This window comes from Lemur catta, chromosome 8, assembly GCF_020740605.2.
Source record: "Lemur catta isolate mLemCat1 chromosome 8, mLemCat1.pri, whole genome shotgun sequence".
NCBI lineage: Eukaryota > Metazoa > Chordata > Mammalia > Primates > Lemuridae > Lemur > Lemur catta.
The window spans coordinates 24,100,836-24,126,086 of NC_059135.1; the positions used below are offsets into that span (position 1 = coordinate 24,100,836).

General features: G+C 34.4%; 1 protein-coding gene across 2 annotated transcripts in view; it reads right to left on the bottom strand.

The window, feature by feature from the left end:
- UNC80 (unc-80 homolog, NALCN channel complex subunit) overlaps positions 1 to 25,251 on the bottom strand; it is a 188,401-nt gene that overhangs the window by 93,528 nt on the left and 69,622 nt on the right. For both annotated transcript variants that reach the window (XM_045559184.1, XM_045559183.1), the window contains exons 23-25: positions 12,310 to 12,522; positions 8,868 to 9,003; positions 5,880 to 6,013 (exon numbers count right to left, since the gene is read on the bottom strand). In XM_045559184.1, coding sequence (XP_045415140.1) covers positions 5,880 to 6,013; positions 8,868 to 9,003; positions 12,310 to 12,522 — 483 coding nt within the window. The remainder of the gene's footprint in view (positions 1 to 5,879; positions 6,014 to 8,867; positions 9,004 to 12,309; positions 12,523 to 25,251) is intronic.

A 25,251-nucleotide genomic window follows, 5' to 3' on the forward strand; every position in this document is an offset into this window, starting at 1 on the left:
ATTTTAGATTGTGGCCATAAAAACCTAATCTTGAATTAAAAAATAAATAAAATCTGCCCTAACATAGTTTTTTCCCTTATCTTGAGATACTTGACCTTCCAGCAGCATAGACCTTGTTCCAAATCCGGAACAGCCTTCCTCACATTCTAACTCTTTGTCCACAGCTTTGGCTGCATCTTTGGCCTTTATCAGTTTTTTAAATAATCATGCATTAAGTATGAATGTGATAGGTACTGCGTGATAAATAAAAAATCATTCTTTCCCTAAAGAAACTCGGAATCCCAGAATAGAAAGTGAGAAGGCAAACTGGTGATAAATTCCAAGACTGAAAGCTTAGAAATAAGACTTAAAACTGTGGTTGGCAGAATAATGGCCCCCCCAAAGGTGTCCACCCCTGGGACCTGTAAATATGTCAGTTTATGTGGCAACAGGGACTTTGTAGATGTGATTAAGCTTAAGGACCTTAAGATGGGGATATTATTCTGTATTAGCTAAATAAGCCCAATCTAATTTCACAAATCCTTAAAAGTAGAGAACCTTTCTAGCCTGTGGTCAAAGGAAGATGTGACTATGGGAGAAGGATGAGAGAGATATATTACTGGCTTTGAAGATAGAGGAAGGGGCCACAATCCAAGAAATGTAAGTGGCCTCCAGAAGAGGAATAAAGGGCAAGGAAACAGATGCTTCCCTAGAGCCCATAAAGGAAGGTAACCTGGCCAACACCTTGGGTTTAGCCCAGTGAGACTTGTCTTGGACTTCTGACATCCAGAACTACATGATAACATGTTTGTACTGTTGTAAATAACTAAACTTGTGGTAGTTTGTTACAGCAGAGATAGAAAACAAATACAGAGGTAATGCTTGAGTTAAGTATTGAGGATTAAGTAAAGTTCGCTTGGTAAAAATAAGTGGAGAAAGGCAATTCAGGCTTAAGAAATCTCACGAGTGAGGGCCAGAGGCTCCAAACAGAATCATACATTAGGGGAGTTTTTTACTCCCTTCTAGGAGGACCTAAGTATAAGAGGGGTTCCATCACTCTCAGCTGATGAACAGAATGATCCCATCCACACAGTAATGTAAGCCTTGGGTGTATAATTATTATTTTTTCTTCTTTTCTTTTACTTTTTTTTTCAAATTTCAGAATATTATGGGAATATAAGCATTTTGGTTACATATATTGCCTTTGTACCACCCAAGCCAGAATAATGGCCAACACACATATAAAAAATTGCTCACCATCTCTAATCACCAAGGAAACGTAAATCAAAACTACAATGAGATATTACATAACTCCAGTCAGAATGGCTTTTATCAAAAAGTCCCAAAACAAATGTTGGTGTGGATGCAGAGAGACAGGAATACTCAGACACCGCTGGTGGGACTGCAAATTCGTACAACCTCTGTGGAAAGTAAAATGAAGATACCTCAAAGAACTAAAAGTAGAACTATCATTTGATCCAGCAATCCCACTACTGGTCATCTACCCAAAGGGTGTATAATTATTTAGTAGAAGTTTAGCCTATGAGGTCCCAAATTGAAAATTTGACCTGTTCTGTGAATAGAGACTTGCTCATCCTAAAGATCATATTTAATTATTAATCTATAAAGTACTTTTGGAGGATATGAAAAAATATATAAAATGCTAACTTTATTTTTATACAGTATTTTTCTAATTATGACATCAGATTCAAATAGATATGCAAAACAAAAATATTTTTAAAAACCCAGCTAACTGGGTTTTTAAAAGATTAAGATTTTATGCTTTTGATTGTCATCAGTGAAATGAAATTTTAGACTCCACATGTTTATTCTTTTCCTTTTGGATTAAGAACAGAAGTTACACTTTGATACTCAGAAAATTAAATCACTTCTAGAAAAATACAGGAACTACACAGAATCTATTTTAACATTGTCAAAAATATTCTAGGAATGTATTTCTAGAATTATAATTGCTTCCCTGAAATTAACCCCTTTTAGGAAAAGAAAATCTTATCTACTTCCCATTGTGGTAGCCAAACTTAATTAGGGAAGTTGCTTAGTTGGGGACATAAAGTAATAATATAATAAATCTGGTTCTCCAAAGTAGTTATCCCTTCCGATTTCTTCTTTTATCTGCTTGTCAAAATCCCACCTAATCTTTCAAAACTACATTCAAATATGGCTTCTTCCAAGAAGGTTCCTTGGATCTTTCCTGTCCCTTCTTTGGCCAGCCATAATCCTCTCTGCTACTTTCTCAGGGCCACTCATATTTTGCTTCAGTAAATAGGTTTTTACTGTGTTAGTTCTCCTGTTACAAATATATTCAACTCTGTACCACCCCCTTTCCCTATCCCTGCAACCATCACATAACCTTGCTTATACTCTACTCTCAATAAATATTCATCAGTTTAATCTTGGTATATATAAACTGTGTTTTGCTTTTGATTTTATAACTGAATCCAGCTTCTATGTTTTGCTTCTGATTTTATAAATGAAATCCAGTAGTATATTTTTTATAACCTGATTTTTAAAAATCCCATTGGTACAGTTGGTATAGCCTCTAGCGCAATATTTCATAAAAGCATCCAGTATTATGCTGTTTTCTCTAATGAATGAATGCAGACACACAACAACCTCCTTACTGCCTTCTTCTTTATTATTATGAACTCATCTCTGCATTTGATGGGAATTACTATTTTTATTCCGTGGTGCTTGGTCATTGTCTATTGGTCTCACTAATTCAATTGGGAAACATTTTAACAGACCAGCAGTTTTATAAACAAAATTATATTTAAAAAAAATTCTTTTATTGTTCTCAAGTTTGGAAGATAATATTTAGAGAAAAATTTGATTATTATGCTGTTTTAGACTATGAATCATACAAAAATGCTGCTTTTCCTTTTTTTAGACATAATTTATTTGTGTGGTTTACAAAAAGAGTGAATAAAAATGCTGCCAGAAGTTGTTTCTTTGGGGAAAAAAAAAGCACATTAATTAAGTTACATCTAGGGATCTATCTGGGAAAAAATTTAGTTGGTAAAAATATATTTTTAAAAAATTTTAATACTTTTGATATAATTTTTCCTTTTCATTTATCTCCATTCTCCACCAACCCAGTGGCTTCCCAAGTTTTCCTGACTCTAGCCATGAAATAACTGTGGTTAAACAAATTAACTTTTGTTTTAATTATTGTACTTTAAGTTCTTTTGCTGTCTCTTCCACATTTTGAATGCACCTAGGACTTTTTCAAATAGATATTTTATATGAAACTCTCTTCCATTTTGGAAATGGCCTTATGGAATTTCTATCAGAAAGAATTTTTCTTGGTAGAAAGTTTGTGTTCCTGATCTTTTCTCATCTCAAAGCATCAGATATCAGATTATGTACAGCTTCTAATATGATTATATCAGATTATGTATAGCTTCTAATATAATGAGTATATTATCTTATATTATTTTGTACACTGAAGTAGCTATTTACTTTCATAGCACTAAAAATGTTACTGAACAACTAAAGCACTCCAAAGGTCTATAAGAATCCTCGCAGCAAGTGTTTATTAAAACTTTAGACTATTTCATTTTGACTAAATTTGTGCTTAGTCTGTTGATTCACTATATAGTACAATTTCTAAAAAAAATCAGCCTTAGGAAAGAGGAGATCCTGCCATATGTGACAACATGGATGAACTTTGAGGACATTATGCTAAGTGAAATAAGCCAGTCACAAGAAAGACAAATACTACTTATGTGAAGTATCTAAAATAGCCAAATCCATAGAATCAAAGAGTGGAATGGTGGTTGCCAGGGGCTGAGGGGAGGGGACAATGAGGAGTCACTAACCAACAGGCATAAAATTTCAGTCAAGCATAAGGAAAGCACTCTAGAGATTTGCTGTACAGCAATATACCTATAGTCAACAAAAATGTATTACACACTTAAAAATTTGTTAAGAGTATAGATCTCATGTTAAGTGCTCTGACCATAATTTAAAGATAGAAAGTAATTTCAAGCATTTCTGTGTTGGTAAAACAGTTCAGTAGGTTAGAGTGTGGCGTGAGTTTTTTTTACTATCAAAGATAGTTAGGTAGCTTAAGTATGAGAAAAAGCTTCTTTCCTCCTTTATGTTATAAAGGTCACATCCCAACACAATACATGAACCTACTCTTACCAACAAAAATCTTAGTGTAAGGAATAAAAAATTTCTGAGATCTAGTTAAAGGTGGTACAGCAGTAAAAATTTTCCTCTTGTTGACTGAATCCCTGCGGGTTCTGTTTTTGCTTCATTTCTTGGCATTTCCTACGAGTCTGCCAATTGGTTATACAGTAACTTTTAAAAGATTTGATTGATTTTTAAAATATAAAATTTGTTACAATAAGGGACATTAAACTACAGCTTTATAGAATTGAAAGAGAGAGCAAAAATAACTGAGTCAGTCTTTAAGATTCTTATTTTTTTGTCATCATGGATCAAAATGGTGACCAATTAAAATCTGAAAACTTAATAGCAGATATACTCTGTGCTTTCCTGAAGATGTCAATATAATTAGCACATTGATCAGGATAACACTGGTAGAGGCCTACAGATCAGACACTGTACTATACTTGACTTTAAACTAAACACATGTGTGAGTGGTAGCCTTGATTTGATTTTATAGAGTAGTCTCAGTATGACAGTGAAAGTGGTAATTTAGAAAATTAAAGGCCCAGGTTAATATGAAATTATATAATGCCAGGAGAAGGAACTTCCTTCCAATATCCTAATGGTACAGTTTCACAGTCCAAATGTGGGTAAGTTTCTCTTAAAAACATGTTTTACTCATAAATATCTCTAACTTTAAAATATCCATTTTATGTTTTCGGGTGTGAGGAAACGGGCTTCTTAAAACATTGGAAACCCAGGGGCAGAGGCGCTGCTCAGGGACACCAGGGCGCTGGCTCTTTCACCCCTCCTCTGCTCCCACCCGGCATGGCCTTGCTTGGGGTATGGCCTCCCTCATGCCCGCCAAGTTTGGTTTAAATAGCAAGAGAGGGGTGGATTCTAAAGTTCACTTAAATGGAAGCACATAAATTGTTAGTGTGATAATTTTTCTGGGAGAGTGGTATTAGCCTTGTGTAAAAGCAAAAAAAAAAAAAAAAAAAGAATTTCTCTGGTTCCTCAGCTCTGGCTGGGTGATGCCTGTCGTGAAAGAAACACTGGAAACTCCATGTTCATTAGAGAGAGAACTAAGGGCCAGGGAGAATCAGCCCCCAGGTGTGCAGGGCCACCACACACTCTGGGGACAACTCCTGGCTCTAACACAGTATTTGTACCCTTGGTTAAATAAATCAGGCCCTGAGGGTACATTGTACATGAGTGTGCATGTATATGTATATGTGAGTGTGTGGGGGTGTCTTTTATCTGTCTATCCATAATTTATAAGAAATACTACATAAATAATATGTGTTTGAGGATGTTTAGACACTAAACACTGAAGTCTTTTCACCCATAATTTAAATGAGAGCAGTCATTGGAAGTGGAAGCATATTTCTATATAGATTTATGAGCAGTCAGTACCAAAAAAAAATCTGTTGGTGAATTCTGGAAAACATTAGCCATAAAACGCCTTGTACTTTGCAGAGTAAAGGAACCTAAAGACCGTCAGATATTCCCAGCATAACTGACAGTGATCAAACATTGTGCTCAGTAGTGTTATCTTTAGTGATTTCCAGGTCAACTTTGGAGTTATTATTTTTAGTAAAGAAAAGAGTATTTCTTTTTATGTATGAAAATCCCTTGGTTGAATTTTTAAATTATGTGATACAGTGGCCATTCGGCATTTAGAAAAACTGAATACTGGAAACTGAGTCACGTGTCTGGCCTCTCCAAGCAGCCTGGTTGTCAACATGCAAGCTTTCACTTACCACCAGAGGCTCGGTGCGAGGTCTGGGCAGGCAAGAAAAGGTCTCCCGCAGGAAGGTGGTAATCTCCAGGAGAAGCTGGCACGCCGCCATCTTCAAGGCAAAGGGGCAACCGCATTTAGAGGGGTTCACAGTACCTATGGAATAAAAGAGTTCTTTCATAAGAAGACAAACCAGTAAAACATACAGAAAGGCACAGTTTGATGGACATAGCTACACATATGTAAAATCAAATTGCATATGAGAATGTTACCTACATATGTCCAAAATCAAATTACATGTGAGGATTTTACCTATGTAAGCTCAATTTACTTATTCTCTCTAGCATAATTTATGCATAGCCATACACCTCTCTCTTCCTCCATTTTGTCATTCTATAAAGAATGCTTCAGTATTAAAATATCAGACAAGCAGAACTAAATTGTTTTCCTTAAAGCATCATAGAGTAATAAAATGCAGCTTCAACTAAACTAGAAAGGCTTTTAATGAAAACAGAAATGGAAAGTAGTCTTTCAAGATTTCCACATTGCTACTCAGTCAGATTTAGACAATGTACATGGCAAGAAACTGGATTTGGAATTACAAAAATCATATCAGCTCATTTTACGAGGGATGTCTGTTTTGATGTTCTGAGGGCAGGGAAGTTTCAGCTCTAGTCTAGATGTGTTTGTGCAACACAGACAAGATATACTTACCTGATCATACAGTTTACATAAGCTAGCCTATTATATTAAGGCACAGCTACACTAGAAGTGTGCAAATATTTGTTTTGCTCTGAAGAATATTGGTCTTTGAATTAGTAAAACATTGTCTCAACCACAGGCCAACTAGTAGATTTTGCTCTAAACACAGATAATGGCCAAGGTGACATCATAGTAACTTTTAAAATTCTTGGGATTAATGCTCAGTTATGTGTCATCACAAACAATGCAGAAATGTACTGATTACTTAACAGAGTTCAGAAAAGATCGAAGCCATGTTGAGTTCTGTCTCTCATAAAAGAAAGAAAATAGTTACCCATTTTGAATGAATCAAGTCATCAAGTAATCACTGTATCATTGCATGTCAACATTCCTAAAAATATCTCTAAAATGTTTCCCGAGTGCTAGGCTTCCTTAATTGAATAGAATACATGTTTCATGATTTCATTTGACAATAGGTAGAAATTATGGTCTTTCTGAAGATAGCTAAGGTATTGTTTCCTCATGAAAACCATTATTTTCTCTCCAGAGTTAATATCTGACTGAAGACTTTGCCTCTCATTAAGAATGGAAAAGAAAAACTTCTGTAGAATTTCCAGACTGAAAGTTTCTTGCACCATAATTAGCTTTTAAATGCAAGATGAGCTATGTATTGACTTGGAAGTGGAGCTAAATCAGACATATCAATCTTAGATTTAATGACTAAAAATTGCCTGGATGTTCAAAACTTTAAAAAAAAACAATAATGAACACTAGACATGCAGTATCAACCTCTGTGTCTGTCCTTTTATTCTTGAGGTTATTATCCAGAGTCTTCCTATCAGTCCTGTAGACAATGAACTTGGTCTTTGTCCAGACTATCTCATGGCTATCATATGAAATATCCTGTTAGAATGCTCAAGGTTTTAGTTCTATGTGGTTTCAACAAAAAAGCTAATATACCAGGCATAGTATATTGGTAAATGATACTTATATGGTCTACTGGAGATTCAAGTTTGTTTTGGCCTAGGAGGATACATCTGTTTAATATTGGTTCAGCACCTCCATGTTCTTAGGGTCCCTGGAAGATACAGGGTGGTTTGTGGATGCCTTCTGGCTAGATGGGTCTTATAGCAGGCCTTCACTAGCTTCTGTGATGGCTGGATAATCCTCAAGTCTTCCTCTGGATCAGACTCAATTCCATAAGACATTCTAAGACTGTCTAGACTATCTTTGGGGCCAAGTTTCATCATTATGCTGGAAAGACTAATGTGAGAACTTGGTGTTTTGTCAACAGTTAAGTCAAGAAGATTTTCTCTGATTAGATAAGATCTTAGAAGGGACAAAATGATTAAAAAATGCAAAAAAAAAATCCTTAGCATGAAAGTAGAAAAGAAGACCATAAGGGTTTTCTTTGATTATTATTTAGTTTTGTTCAGTGTTACACTCTACCCATCGTTTTACAATTCAAGGATGCAGTAGGTTTGGCAACACCTAATGAAGGACAACCCTTCAAATATAACCAGGGAGCTGGAATGTCCAACCTTAAGGGAAGGTCAAGAGGAAGAGATTTCACTATCATCACTATATAAAGATACTAATATATCCACCGTATCAAGATACTAATTTATCCTCCATAAAAGGCAGTGGTACACATACATACAAGCTTGTGTGGTACAGAACACATGTATGCACAAAATGGTGTTGGAGAAGGATGTGACAGGAATCTGTCTCTACTCTTTTATGATGGGTCTCAATTCTAAGTCTTGTAAATAAATACAGTACAGCAGACATTCACAGTTCTGCAATCTCTGAGTATTTTAATATTTAAATTGCATGTTAAATGCTATAATATACTTTTTAAAATATTTCAATATTTTAGTCATTTGGAAAGCATTTCTTGTTCAATTGTATTTTGTCTGACTTTATTTCCTAGAGCCATAATAAACCACAAAGCCTGAAAAAAATCTCTTCTGGGACAGTAATTTCCCACAACTGTATTCTCTCAGAGAAGCCTACTATTAATGTTTGTATAATAGCAAGGGTTAGAGACTAAGACTAAAAAGTAACGGGTGTTCCACACTGCCTGCAGCTCCTTGACCCTGTCCATCTTCTTCTCTCTCTGGTTCTTGCCTTCTTGTGTGGCTTTATGCACATGCTTTACATCCATGCATGGGGAAAGGGGGAGAAGGTGCAGTGGAGAGACATGGGAAGGTGGTAAGAATGTGAAAGAGGAAAGAGAAATATTAAGTGCTCCTAAAGCAGAGGTTCTTACAAGCAGGGGTTCTTGTAGTAAAGGGAGTCTCCTTACTGTCATCTAAAAAGTCTTCCTCCTCATCCTCCTTTCTCAGTCTCCTCTTGGTCTCCTCATCATAAATGAGACCCAGCAGGTTGGCTGGGCTCTCGCTCTCCCCGTGGCACAGCTCATTCAATCGGATGCCAATTGCCTACCACAAGGAGAAAAAAGAATGAAACAGCACAAAATATATCAGACTCTAATATAGGCTTTCACATTACAGATGACATAATCAACCAATTATTTCCACATAAGTGTCTCTGGATGCCAGAGTGTTGTTTCCACCATATTTGCCAATATGAAAACTCAGAGATAAAAGAAATTTGCCAGTATCTCCGCAGTCATTTAGTCTAAAGACTTGTAGAAATTGGAACGACAACTTTGTATACTTGTACAAATATTTTTTCTTAAAATATTTCCATTTACTCAAAGGTTATTTATTTTATAGGTCTGATACAAAGAAGTATGCAGTTGTTTTTAATGAAGGATTTTGTTGCAGTAAAAAATAAAGAGGCACAGTTCCTCAGAGTGCTTCTGATTATGCTATTTTATGGGAATGTGACTGTCATGCTAATGAGTTTGGAAGTTGGCAAGAATTCTGTTGCTGCAATTTTATTTCTATCTGCCATTATGTATGTACTTATTGGCTTCTTTTATAGACTTTGTTCCTCCTTCCATGATACTCTATGAGTTAGTAAGAAATGCTTTTCTTTTGGTAGAGGACCCAACAATGACATTAGAAATATGACTTTTAATAACTTAGCACATGGACAATACTGGCTTTTACACGGTATTCTTAGAACCAACACCCTTGTTTTTCTGAATCATCACATACTACTGTCTGATTTTTCAAAAGGAATTTTCCACAAGAAGAGACACAAAAAATTACCTCTATCTAATTCCTCTGACATGCCAACCATCTACTGTATGCAACAATGGAAGAGACATAGGTTTAGGGAGGAGAGTCAGGGAAAAAGTTAAACTCATCACTGAACTTGGGGTTTGACAGTTTGGTTACTCTGTGCTTTAGTAAGAACAAAATTCCAGCTAGCTTTTTAGTTTCCTCCTGTATTATACTTTGCAAATATTTAGAAAAATTACTAAATTCTGGGCATGCAAGAAAATATATTCACTACTGGAAACCAACATACAAGGGTATGATCAGAACTCTTTAAATAAAAAGACATTTTTGAATGTCTTAGGTATCTGGAAACAAAGAGGTCTCATTAAACTCCGGAATTAAGTGAGGAGCTAAAACCCAGGAAGCAAAAACCATGCTGATGAGAAAGCAGTGTAGAAAGATAATGCAGGATCTGAAAATTTTAGCTGCTAACTTGAGAAATTTTACACAAACAAAACAAAACATAAAAACAAAACCAGTACCACAACACAAAGCCTGATCCTGATGCTACTATTTTAGAGACTTCTCCAAAGGAGGAGACATACAATTTTGATACTGGAATGGAGATCACAAACCAGACAGTGAAATTAAAGAAAAAAAAGTTTCTACATCAATCCTTCCAGGATGTTGTAACTAAGCAATTTAAATTAAACCCACAGTTTATAAAGCTTAAAGAGTTGCTCAAAAACGATCTTGTCTGGTCTAATAGTAAATATCTAAGTAATAATTTAGATCTCTACGTCTCATCCAAGGCTAGAAAAATGCCTTAGGGCTATGCTAATTCCTCTTTTCCTTCATTCATCAAATATTTACTAAGTGAGGCAATTTGTTAGGCATTAAATAAAACAAAGTTGAATAAGTTGTTATAGTAGTGCACTAGTACCTTTTTTCAATGAGCCCTAGTAGATTGTAAACCCGCGTACAAAAGATCAGTGTCTGGCAAATAGGAAGGTTAGGGAGGTTGAGAGACTTGCTCAAAGCTGCTCAGCAGATGGTGAACTGGATTCAAACATCATGTCTGACTACCTATGCCTGTGTTCTTTCCTTTGATGAGCTTACAGTCTACTGAGGAGGTAACAACAGACCAAAACAACTTGTTCAGTGGCCAAAGAGACTGAAAGCAGTTTATTCATTCAGAAGACAGATTAAATTCAGTTCAGAGAATCATAGAACATCTCAAAGTGTGTAGACTTCGAGGAATTGGTGTTTTGGCTGATGGAGAATGGGGAGAGCAGATAGATATTGAGATGACGGGGCCAAAAGATCCATGTTCATGGAAATGCACCAGAGGTTCAGAGGCTGACAAGGAGGCCACCTGGTTGAAGCACGATTTTGTGAGAGAAAATGATATGCAGGAAATCTAGAAAGGTGGGCTGGGAGGACCTCCCAGTTCCTGAAGCTGAACTTCACTTTGCTTTCTTAAGGAGGATGAAAAGTAGGTTTTTTTAAATTTTTATTTTGCATTTCAAGATATTATGGGGGTACAAACATTTTGGTTACATGTTATGACTTTGCCACACCCAAACCATGATTTGAGGAGTGCCCTAGCGCCTCTTATATTTTCCTGGATAGAGCTTGAAAAGTAGTTTTTGAGTGTGGGGAGTAACCTGATCACTCATTCGAGGGACATCATGCTAGCTGCCCAGGAATGCAGAGACAAGCATGTACTATTTATGCCTTTTGAATTATTTTGGCATTTTGCAAAAGAGATGTAGGTAAAACTAGAGGAAGAATATCCTTAGTAGACACATTAGTGGATACATTCAACTGAATTATTAAGAGAAATTATAACTAACTCCAGGTAATCTTTAAGGAAAAGAGGAATATATGGAACTCTCTTTATGTGTATTTGGATTTGGCTCTGTCCAAAATTAGCAGGAAAAACCTCAGTCCTCTTGAATTTCTTTTTATTCCTTACATTTTTCCCCCTGTGGTAAAGAAGTTGTAATTATAAGGGCCCATTTTATCAGAATCCCTGAAGAAGTTTCATTCATTAATTTTTTAACTAATTCACACATATATATATACACACATGTATGCGTGTGTGTGCGTGTGTGTGTGTAATTTCTAAAGGCTTTCAGGCAACTTACAGGAGGCACATCAACAAAAGAGAAGATTCCATTAAGAAATTGGCAAAAAATCATGTCTTGGAAAATATAAATTAGAATAGAAAGCCAAAACAAAGTCGCGAGTATTTAACAATTATAATAATGATTTTCACAAAGATGATTCTTGATGAATACAGCAACTAAAAGCAAAGTTTTGGAATCCAACCTGGGAAACGGAATATTGGTTCCTTGACTTACTACATACGTAAACTTTGGCAAGTCGCTGGACCTGCATAAACTTCAGTTTTCTTAACTGTAAAAGGCATAGTAATATCTCTCATAGATTTATTGGGAAGATTAAATGAGTTATTTTCCCCAAAAAATGTTTCCTTTAGTGCCTGATACATAACAAATAATAAATTGTCTTCCAAATAAACACAATCGATCAAAATACTTCTCCACTTCACTGAAGCACCCTCATGTTTATAGAAGAAAATGGAAAGCTCACGTCTCCCCATTGGTAGAAGAGCTTGGCCGCGTTCCACTGCAGCTTCTGGTTCCGCTTGTTGCCCACGATGGGAGACCGGCCCCTGGAAAGGCCTTTCTTGGTAATGTTCACGTGATGCCCTTTCATCCACTCTGGCCAGTTGCCGCGGTTGCAGCGGTGAACAAAACGGGCACATTCCAGGAACAAGGCTGCTCTGGCCACCACGGGGGCTTCCTGAGTAGGGATGTTGAGGGAAAGAATAATGTAGGATTAGTGAACAACAACTTTAAATTGGCTTTAAAGGAAATTGCTCTGTACTTTTAGTTTATTTTAGTCTCCATGCTTTGATTTTGTTTGATTATATTTCCCAAGGTGGTGTCAGTATGGCTGACATAGTAGTGGAAAATCTGGAAAACAAAACCAGCAAGGAAAATTTGTATTGAAGAATTAGATATTTTAAGCAGGTTTCTGTGTTGTGTTTGCCTTCTTCTCGGGAATCTCAAGTAATTACATGCCTCTATCTTTGTATATTTATGGTGGCTGGGATTTGAGTACAAGAGTGAGAGAGTTTAGTAAGGTTTTAAATAGCAAACTTTTTTTGAACTTAAAATTTTAATATGAATCAAACAAATATTCCATTTTTATAACTAGTCCTATTTTAACCAAAGATGCCAACAGTGATTTGTACCAACAATAATCTGTTATCTATGACCATACATACGTTCCAAGGAGGTACAATTGTGCCTGCACATTTTGGCTATTAAGAAAAGGAAGTCCTTATTAGATTTTGGTGACTTAGTCTTTTTTTTTTTTTTCCTTTCCATTTTGTCATGAATAACAGACTAGATTGTGTTTAAATAGGCATAGTTTCAATTGAAAATGTTTGACAAAGATTATTTAATTGATAAATGAGAAACAGAGCATATTTTCAGAAAAATATGGCTCCATCTTGTCAGGTCACGATATACTTGAAAAAATAAAGAAAATACAGATTTTAGTTGAAATCCAGAAACTGGTAAGAATCAAAACTTTACTGAAATCTTTAAAAGCTGAAAAAAAATGTTAAGGGAAGTAAGGATATGAAATTTCCCACAGAAGGTCAATAGGTCATAAAAAATAAATATCAACTATTAATGTGCATTTTGACTTGTGTTAGATTTTAAAGAAATACATCACAATATTATCCAATATCTTAGGGTTACTTAATAAACACAGGTCACTCAGTAACCACAGACTTTCATTGAAACAATTTTCATCATTTTAAGCAAAAGTATTGTTAACAATGTATTGAACCATAATGTTAAAATAGGGGCTAATATAGAGAATCAATTATGTGCCAGTTAACTCTTATGAATTATAATGCATAAGAACCATATGTTCTAGAAACAATATCCTCATTTTAAGATTTAAAAAATGTGATATAATTTGTTCACTGTCACACAGCTGGAAAGGGATGCATGTAGGATGCAACCCCAGGTCTCAGTGATGCACAGGCCTCGTCTAGTTCCTCTTTAGTATTTACATTTGTCTTAATTTATACTCATATAAATCTCAGTAAAAGATAATTTGTAGAATGCAAGTAGAAATTAACTACTTATTAATAAAAGTGGGATATTAGTCTCATGTAATATTATTTTCTAAAATATATAAGCACACCATTTTCCCATTTAAAATCTATTACAGTTTCCATCCGTCTCATCATATAATGAATAAACATGTACAACCTTTGTGATTTGGTTCATCTCCCTTTCTATCCCCATCTCAAGCGCTCTGATCCAATTACATTAAACTAGTTGCAGTCTCCCAAATATGACATCTTTTACCTTGCCATATGCCGTTCCCTTGGCTTGCAGAGCCTTTAAATTCCATTTCCATCCAGAAAATTCCCACTTTTGAGACTCAGTTTAGTTACTTCCTTTGAGAAGTCTTCCTAAACTTCTTCCTTGTTCAGGCACAGTTCCTATTCTTGAGCACCACAGTATCGCAAACACACTGGATGATTCAAGTAAGTTAGCCCCTTGAGCATGTCCTCATCATCTACATCTTAAATGCAGCCCTCAAAATTTCCAATAAGAAATATTAATATATTTATGTAGGGATTTAATTTTACAAGGCATATTATGTATTGCCTCAGCATGAAATGATAACCTATGTGAAAAGGCAGGCTACAAGATGAATACTAATGGTGAGACTCTAGACTCTATCACTAACAGAAGATGGATATCAATGATGAAAATCTGTCATCAATTGTGTGGGGGCCAAAACTTGGAAGCAGGTCACAGGGATAGAAAAACGTGAGACTGAAAAGAGTCAGATGTCTTTCTGCATTAAACCCAGCAATATTTCAGTGCCATACTGTACACACTAAATATCTACACTCTTTCTTGTATTAGGTGTTTATTTTACTAAACCTCTTAGATATGCTAATCTGTGTCTAGAAAAGGTTGTAACATCTGTCTCTCGAAAGGAAGCCAGTCTAGAGGTCAAGGCAATGGATGCAAATTTATTCTTAGCCTGTCACAGTATGACACATTCCCAATTTAAAGCAATGTGGAGTCAAAGCTTAATGACGGGAAGACAAAAATAACATTGCTGAAATAGCATCATGTTGTGAACCCTGGCTCCTTCAAGATTAACAAGTGTGAAACTTAACCTAGACCATAGGTATGGAGCAGAGGATCATTTTATTGTCCCTATTAGATGGCAACTGAGACTATTAAAAATAGATGAGTCAACAATCCAAATAAAGGTATGTGCGGTTTCTTATGTAGATTGGCTTACCTTCTTTTAAAAATGAATTCTTAAAATATATTTTAAGAAATGGTTTCAGTTGCTTAGAAAGCTCACGGTATTTTTGAATGAAAAGCAATTTCAATTCTCTTTACTCACAAACTTCTCATGATAAAACTCAGATATTATCAGTTATTGGCCCTGGGAAATTCTAATCTAAGTTTGGAAATGGAATTGAGATCAATATAAAAATAATTTGCATTAGCTATATAGCACAACATTAAGGGTAGCTTTGGTTATTATTTGATGAATCTGACCCATGTAAATAGTCAAAACCAGTAACATTTGGAAACATCACTGTTTGTATTGAGGGATAATGACTTAGAGTCATTGAAATGCTGCCTTTTTATTATAATCCTTATGATCCTGGTGGATGGAGGCAGGCCTAGGAATTCTTTATTCAAGAGAGCAGTGAATAATACCAATTTCTGGGATATTGTAGTATGCATATTACTGTACAGAGAACTGAGGGAGATACTGAGGTACAAAGCAAGGATACTAGTGTACATCCTAGTATAAGATCCTGAAAAACAAAGTACGGAGTTTGCAATATGTGTGCAGCAACATTCAAGGAATTCTAGTGTGAGTGTGGCTGTGAAGAATCATTTTCATTATGAGTTCCTTTCAAAGGGTAGTTTAGAAAGTATTGATTTCAGGGATAGGTTATGGAATACCTTGGACAAAGGATTCCTCCTGGGCATAAAGGAAAGTCGATTTTCCTCCTTTTGATGGTGCTTACCTCTTATGGCCCAGTGCAATCTGAAGAAGCAGCAAAAGATGGAGGCATGAAATAATGGATAGGGATGAATTCACATCACAGACAGAAATGGCACAAATGAAGAAAAATGAAGTGGAAGAATGCAGCATGGCTGAAAAGAACCACAGAGTATCAGAGGCGTAGTTACAGGGGAACATCTAAACAAAATTTGACATCATTAGCATACCGCAGAGAATTTTGCTGGTGGTCCTAAAATAAAAGTAGGCATATTTAAATTTCTTCTTTCTTGTTAACAGATCACCTTTTTAATGCTCCATAATGCATAATTCCATAGAATGGTTCCTATTTCATTACATCACAACTTCATAGTTTCCAGACAAGGAAAAATCAATTTTAACTGGGAAGGCAAAATATTAGGTTGAAACTATGGAATTTCTAATTCTGGAGGTCAAAAATAGTCAAATATCAGCAATTTCATATGGTTCAAACTTACACAAGCTGTTTTCTGCAATGGCTATGGAGTTGTCTAGTTAAAATTACAAAAAGTCATGAGAATGTCATTATGCAGCATGGATTTCTCTAACATTCTACAACTAGAAAACTTCAAGCATCTGGCTACTTTCCTTGACCTCCTTTGTCATTTTTTCCTAAATTTTATAAGATTGTTATGTATATTGAATGTTTCCTTTATGAAAGTGAAGCAGAAAATTGGGATACTAATTCAAACAGCTGTGCTTTATTTTGCCTGGGGACCTAGAAAATATTGTTACCAAAATATGATGGTTAATTGAAGCTTATAATTGCAATACGTTCCTTTCCCTGATGGACTATATCTAAGCTTGTTATGTGAGAAGAAACCTTGAGTGAACTTGAAAACTCATATAACACTGGACAGGAACTAACTGTTTTTAAAGACTAACTATTTTATGTGGGCCCCTTGAGAATTACATAATTTTTTTTACTGCCTTACAATAAAATATAAAGCTATTACTGGTGCAGCATACCTGTTTATTTAAAACCAGTGGGAATAAGCAGTTATTGTGGGTTTTAGTACATACTGAAACCTTCTTTGCTAGAAAGTACATGTTTGTGACTCAGTATTTATGTCTTAACCTGTATTGAATTCTCTGCCTGAGATCATTAAGTAACGGAATACAAAGCTGACAGGTTGCCTAGTCCCTGGCCATTTATTTCTATGGCAGCTGTGGGCAGGCTGGAGGCAGGCATTACTGTTAGCACATGGTCTGAATGGCTAGTCATTTTAGCACTTACTCATATCGTGCTAATATTTTAGGTAAGCATTTTTTAAAACCAAAGACTTCTATTTCTGACAATATGAAAAATTAGGTATGAAGACAAATTTGTTTTGGTTTAAAACACCTAAAATGGTGGATAAAATATCCAAAAAACTTTTTATTTTGATTTTGCTTTTGTTTCTAAGGTAAGATTGAAGACCACTGAAGAAGAGAAATTACAAGAAAGTGTGATTCTGGGAGTTGGGGTGGGGATGAACTAGCATGGGAATATTTGCCCTGAGGGCTTCTGCTCACAATAGAGAGACCGGATCATGGGTTTTCAATGGGCCACAAGTTATCTATCTGAGCCCAAGCTGATGGGAGGTCCTATCATACGCTCCTACATAAAGCCAAGATCTCAGGTGGAAGCCACCTGAAGCGGATAAATGAGAAAACAATTCTTCCCTACAGAAATTGGCTTAATTGACAAGACTTGGGTCTGGGTAGAACAGAGGGGGAAACAAGTCTTTTATGAGAACTCCTAACAAAATCTCACATTCTCATACAAGTTAGGAGTGCAAGAAAGGGCACTACTTACATGCCCCCCATGCCCAAAAAATAGTTTAAAAAATTATCTTAGGTTGATAATGTTTCTAGGTGTCTGACAAAAGAAATGGAATTTCTCTCTGGAGGAATACTTTAAACCAGTACTTCTCAAACCTTTACACTTGACTGTAGGAGTCACTTGGGAAGATGGATAAAATAGATTCCTTGGCCCCATCCCCAGAGATTCTGATTCAGTAGATCTGTTGCAGGGCCTGAAAATTTGCATTCCTCACATGCTCATAGGTGATGCTGATGTTGCTGTTTCATTGAAAAACACTGCTTTTAACACAGGGTCTTAAAAAATTCCTACAAATAAAGTTCTAAGGAGCAAGCTACACTACATTTCAAAATAGCTAGAAGATCTGGAATGTTTCCAGCACAAATAAATTATAAATATTTGATGTAATGGATAGTCCAGTTGCCTTGATTTGATCATTATACATTGTATTCATGTATCAAAATATTGCATGTACTCTACAAATATGTAAAATTATGTATCAATAAAAATATACAAAATAAAGTAATCCATTATGAGCAAGAGTCAGCAGAAATAACAAAGTATAGAATCAAGTTCACAAAGATTGCAGTTATTGGGATCATAGTGCATCACAGACATTTAAAGATTAATGTGGGTATTGAAAGTATAATGAAAGAATTAGACTATGAAAGTTGACCAGGCAATTTTAAAATAAAAATCAAATAGAACTTTTACAAATAAAAGACGTAGTAACTTGAAATTTAAAACTCAACAGATGGACTAAAATACAGATTAGATTAGGTTTTTCCAACTTTAATACTATTGACCATTTGGGCCTGATCATTCTTTTTCTTGTGGGAGGGTACATTCTGCATTATAGGATGTTTATTAGCATCTTTTGTATGTATCCACTAGATGCCAGTAGCAATCCCCCAAAATTCCTCCACATATTGCCAAATATCCTGTAGTGGGCAAAATAGCCCCTGGTTAAGAACCATGGGATCTCTTCCTTGCTGATTTGCTTCAGTTATGTGTAGATTCTAGTTATTAGACCTTTATCAGTTGTATAGCTTGAGAATATTTTCTTTCAATCTGTAGGTTGTCTATTTGCTCTATATCCTTGGCTGTGCAAAAGCTTTTTGATTTAATCAAGCCCTATTTATTTATTTTTGTTGTTGCTGTTATTGCCATTGGGGTCTTCTTCATAAATTATTTGCATAGGCTGGTCTCTAGAAGAGTTTTTCCAACATTTTCTTTTAGTATTCTTATGGTTTCATCCCTTATATTTAAGCCTTTTATCAATCTTGAATTAATTAATCAAACTAGCCCATCAAAAAGTGGACAAAAGACACGAACAGAAGATTTTCAAAAGAGGATAGACAAATGGCCGGCAAACATATGAAAAATGCTCAACGTAACTAATAATCATGGAAATGCAAATTAAAACCACAATGAGATATCACCTTACCCTAGTCAGAATGCTTTTATTAAAAGTCCAAAAATAGATGCTGGCACTAATGCAGAGAGAAAGGAATGCTTCTATGTTGTTGGTGGAACTGCAAATTAGTACAACCTCTATAGAAAGTGGTATGGAGATACCACAAAGAACTAAAGGTAGACCTACCATTTGATCCAGCCATCCCACTACTGGGTATTTACTCAAAGGAAAAGAAGTCATTTTATGAAAAAGACACCTGCATTTGAATGTATATTGCAGCACAATTCACAATTGAAAAGATGTGGAATCAACCCAAGTGCCCATCAATTCATGAGTGGATTAATAAAATGTGGCATATGTATAGCATGGAATACCATTCAACCACGAAGAAGGATGACTTAATGCCTTTTGCAACAATTTTGATGGAACTTGACACCATTATCCTGAGTGAAGTATCTAAAGAATGGAAAAACCAACACCACACTTACGCACCATTAAATTGGAAGTAACTGATGAGCACACATGTGCACAGAGGGAAGAAAAACTCAATGGAAATCAAGAGGCGGAGGAGGGAATGAGTGAAAAACCTACCTAATCGGTACAATGAACACTATCTCGGTGATGGGCACATTTATAACCATGACTCAAGCATTATAAAAAGCAATCTGTGTAATGAAAAATACTTGTACTCCTATAATACTTTGAAATTAAAAAATAAATAAATAAAATAAAACAAAGCTCAGAAAAAAAATAAAAACAAAATATGTTCTTATAAAAAAAGAACCATGTGAGTGAAATGGAAAAGATATCAGAGAAAATTACCAGAATTTAGCATAGAGACAAAGTGATGAAAAATACAAAAGACTGGTTATCAAAGGTACAGGACAAAATGAGAAGATCTATCATATATGTTACCAATTTCTTTCTAGAAAGAAAGATTAGATAAAATATGAAACATACAATATTGAAGAGATAATAGTTATGAACTTTAAGAATAGATATAGTATGCCAATTACATGATTTAGAGGCCTGATGAACTTCAAATAAAAAAATATGCTAGAAATATTTTCGTGAAACTGCAAAATAACAATAAGAGAAGAAATTCAAGGCAACTGGGTTGGGGGTGGAGGCAGATTGCCTATAAATAATGTCAATTATGCCAGATAAGAATGAGATAATATTTTTGAAGTACAGAAAGAAAAATGTCAGCCTATAATTACAATTCCAGCAAAAGTATCTTCAAGTTGAGATTAAAATAAAGGACATTTCCAAGAAAACTGTAGCTGAGAGAGCTACTACCAATTGATCCTCACTAAAGACACTTCTGAAATGATCTTAGAAGGAATATCTGAGATGCAAGGAGAAATGGTGAATAGAGAATATGTTAAACTTTTGGGTAAATTTAAAAATCATTTTCCTAAAAATCAATAAAACATAACATCTAATTTGTGAATGTTAAAACAAGATAGAACTTAATTTTTAACAACAGTTTGGGTTAAAACCCTCTTATTTTTGAGGGAAGAGTAAAGATAGTCATTAATTTTAGACTTCATTTAGTTAAATATGTATGCAATTTCTAAAAACATAGACAAAGTATAATAATCTTCAAACCACTAATGGAAAAAAAATTTAAAAATGTGAAACAACACCAAAATGAGATAAATAAAACAAGCTGTAACACAATCTAAAAGAAGGCATGAAATGGAAATAAGAATACACACACATACACACAATAAAAAAAATTTAAAATGTGATAAATAGGCAAAAGTAGCAGAGTGAATCTAATTACGTCAATGGTCACAATCTGTTCAAATGGACTAAGTTTTCTAGAAAAAAATTGTCAAAATGGTGTAAAAATTTTAAATACATAGATTTTTTATAATAGCTATTTCTAAATCACAAACATGTAGAAAAGTTGAAAGTGAAGGATTGGCAAAAAGACATACCAGGCCAAAGCTAACCTAATGAAACTATTGTAGCTATATTAGTATTAGAGAGATACATGTCTTAAGGTAGAAAGCATTGCTAAAAATTAACCAGCCACTTGATCATAATAAGAGGTTCAAATGTCCAGAAATTTGTATCATTTCTAAAGCTGTCTGATTCTACATAAATAAAACATAAAATAAAAATTGTCTTTGCTATAAATGTAAGTGAACAAATTTGCCATCATTGTAGGGGATTTCAGCGCAACTGACAAATTAGATCAGTGAGGAAAAAATAAGGATACAGATCTGAATAACTTAATTAACAAGCTTGATCTTTGCAACAACACATGAAATATTTGTTAAAATTGGTAATGTTGTAGGTCATAAAGTAAGTCTACATTAATTCCAAAGAATCAGTATCTAAAAATCACATTAGAAATCAATAACAAATTGTTACCTAAAACAACCCGGTACTTATAAACTGAAATATACACACATCTAAATAACCCATGAGTCAAAAACAAAATCATTAAAGAAATTAGAAAGTACTTAAAGATATATTATAACAAAAATGCTACTTATCAAAATATATGGCATACAGTTAAAGTAGTATTTAGAGGAAAATTAATAGTTAAATACTTATTTTAGAAAGGAGAAAAGAACATTAATGAGCTAAGTAATCAATTTCATAAACTAAAGAATAATACAATTAGCTCAAAGCAAGAAGAAAGAAAATAATAAAAATAAGAGGTGGCATTAATGAATTAGAGAACAAAGATAGATTAAAGAAGACTCATGCAATTGACAAATGTCTGAGAAGCCTAATAAAGAAAAATAGAAACAATTTTAGAAATAAAAATAGATAAAATAGCTACTGATGCTGCAAAGATTAGGAACAAATAAGAAAATATTCTAATCAATTTTATGCCAACAAATATAGAAAAAGATGGAATTGACAAATTACTGAAAAAATCAAAATTACTCAAATTGTCTCAGGAAAAAACAGAACTCTCAATTCAAATCTGAATTTCCATTTGAATTTCCATTATCTCTAAGTCTATCTGTGGACTCAATGCAATTCCAATAATAAATCAAAGGATTTTTCATGGAACTTGATATGCTGATTATAGAATACACATGGAAGAACAAAGAGCCAAGAATAGCCTAGGAGATATTTAAAGTTATAACTACTAAGACAGAATAGATTGACTCAGGATGGAGAGGAAATAGAATGGAACAAAACCCAGAATCATACCATGCTTGTAAGGAAACCTGACATATGATTAACATGGCATTGCATATTAGAGAAGAATGCATAAACTAGTCAACATATTGTGCTAGAATAATTATTTTTCCAAGTGAATGAAATAAAATAAGGAAAACGAATTCTTCTCTTATACCATTTACATAGAACCGCCTCATTAAGAACTTGTATGAAAGGTAATCTTTAAAACTTTAAAAAGGAAAATATAAGAATATCTTTGTTACCTTGGAATTTCTTTAAAAGACAGAAAGAGTGCTAGCTATAAAGGAAAATTTTGATGAATTAACATACTTAAATTAAAATTTCTCTTCATTAAAATACACCACAAGGAACGAAGAAAAAAGCAAGCCACAAACTGGGAGATGATGCAATGTAAAGAACAGAAAATAGATTAATATTTACTATCTACACTCTCTTTTAAAATAAGCAATAACTTGACAGGCCTTAAATAAAAAATAAAATAAGCAATAAAAGACAAAAAACCCTCCAATAAATGAATGAACAAAAGACATAAAAGGAATCTTTCAGCAAAGTGTAAACAGGAATAAACTTATGAAAAGACATCTCAAACTTTAGGTTGAAATAGAGATTAAAGCTTTTACTTTAATGTACCAGATTGGTAAAAGTAAAAATGTTGGACAAGATATATTGGCAAGAACACAGAGCAACAGGAGATGTTTTTTGTTTGTTTGTTTTTGTTTTTTTTTTCTGAGACAGAGTCTCACTCTGTTGCCCTCCTGGCTAGAGTGCAATGATGTCATCATAGCTCACTGCAACCTCAAACTCCTGGGCTCAAGAGATCCTCTTGCCTGAACCTCCTCAGTAGTTGGGACTACAGGTGCGTGCCACAACACCCAGCTAATTTTTCGATTTTTAGTAGAGACGGGGTCTCTCTCTTGCTCAGTCAGGCTGGTCTCAAACTCCTGATTTCAAGCAATCCTTCCGTCTCGGCCTCCCAGAGTGCTAGGATTACAGGCGTGAGCCACTGCACCCGGTTTATGACATACATTCTTTTTACGCTACATTTCATAGTTAGAACCTTTTTAAAAAATTAGAACCACTAGAATTAAGGGAATAATTTGATAGTTTAGTTACTACTGAATTATTTCTACTTTTCTCATGATTCAAAAGAATGTAATACCATTTTGTTTGGTATTTCCTCTTATGGATATATTCCTATCATCTTAAAAGGACTTAATTTGCTTTGATCACCAAATATCTTGTGATATTAAGCCCCAATGTGTGTTAGATTTGGTGCAAAAGACTGAAAATTAAGCGTGAATTAGACCTATGGTAACCGAATGTCTTTTCCCTACGAGAGTCCTGCTTTATGTCTGGTCTCTTTTCCTCATATAATTATTGATAACCCTCTCTTTCACTCTTAAAAGTGTCCCTATGTGAATAAAAATTATATATTCACTCCTCCTAAAGCTATCTATTTATGAGGGTAAATAATTTAACATGAATTAGATTTTCTCCATCCACACACTATAGAGAATTCTATGATCCCATTGGTATTCTTATATTTATGGAATTTTCTAAAGCAAACTGAAATTATTGTTAGGTTATTTATGCTAATAAATTACCAGTATATTAGAAATCACTGTCTGTGCATGTTACAAATTCAACTGGATGAGTAAGAATATAATACTTCACCTGAAATATGTAGGAAATGGACAGCAGTGCCTTTTGTTTGAACTGTTTAATTTTTTTTTCTTTTTGTGTTTGTAGATTATATAAACCTAGAGATAAAATGAGTCCTTTCTAAAATATGTCTTTTTAAAAATGCCTTACAGTTGCACCTGATAAGTTTATCCTAAGGAAAAAGATTGTGAGGAAGAGCTGTGGTGGATTTAAAATTGAATCAAGTATCCGCAAATTTGGTGATCATAGCAATGATGACAAGAGGATTATTTAAAAGAAACAAAAACATCCAGACTGGCAAAACTTCGAACACAGATGTTTCAAGTATTTCTTTCATCTAATAATACTTTTTAATTCTGAAGAAAATTGCAAACAAAACAATCACATTTAAATTCTATAATTAAGCCAATAAAACAATGAAACTATTCTAAAATAAAAATTATGTCATAATGTAAAAATTATATTTAAGCTGCTCTTAAAAATGAATGCAACAAAACAAAACAATAAAAGAGAAGTGGGAGAAAATATCGGATTGGAATATGATGATGAACTGAGTACATTCATTTTTTCCTCCTCTTCCAAATTCTGTGTGATGAAACAGCAGAAATGTATGTCTATGTCTGTATCTATATCTGTATATTTACATCAATATCTTTATCTGTGTCTTTATCTATACCTGCACCTGTACCTCATTTGCATAACTATATATCATATCTAGATCTATATTTATATATTCATATCTATACTACACACACATATATAAATAAAGCCATGCATTGGAAAATATATAAAGCATATGTAAAAACTGAGGTATTTCTAAAAGATAGGAAGCAGATGGATCAGATATTGGGTGAAACCAAATGCAGAGGAGACTAAATTTGAAAATACATTTAGCAGAAGACATCTGTGAAAGTTAGAGTAATCCTGAGGAACTCCTAACCCAGATTAGTAGGTACAAACAACTGCACTTGACACACCTGTACAAATGACAGTAAATACCAAATGCTGCTTTGATTCAAGCACACAGGACATACAGCTCCGTTTCCTGTCCTCTCAGGCTGCTTTATCAGAGTTCACCAGCTACTTTGGTTCCCTCACCTTTCCATAACTGAGAAGTATGTCCCTATTTGGGGTTCACATCCTGACTTAATCCATTTGCTTTCATGCCAACAACTAAGATAATGAATTGAAGGTGCTTTATAAGCTGTCACGTATGATGAAAGTATTACTATTATTATCTTCTACCACCACCTCTGTCAACCACCACCACCACCACCACCACCATTGTCATCATCATCATTATCATCATCATCATCACCTATTCGTTTTACTCAACCAACCATGTCTACCTGGATTCTCTCTC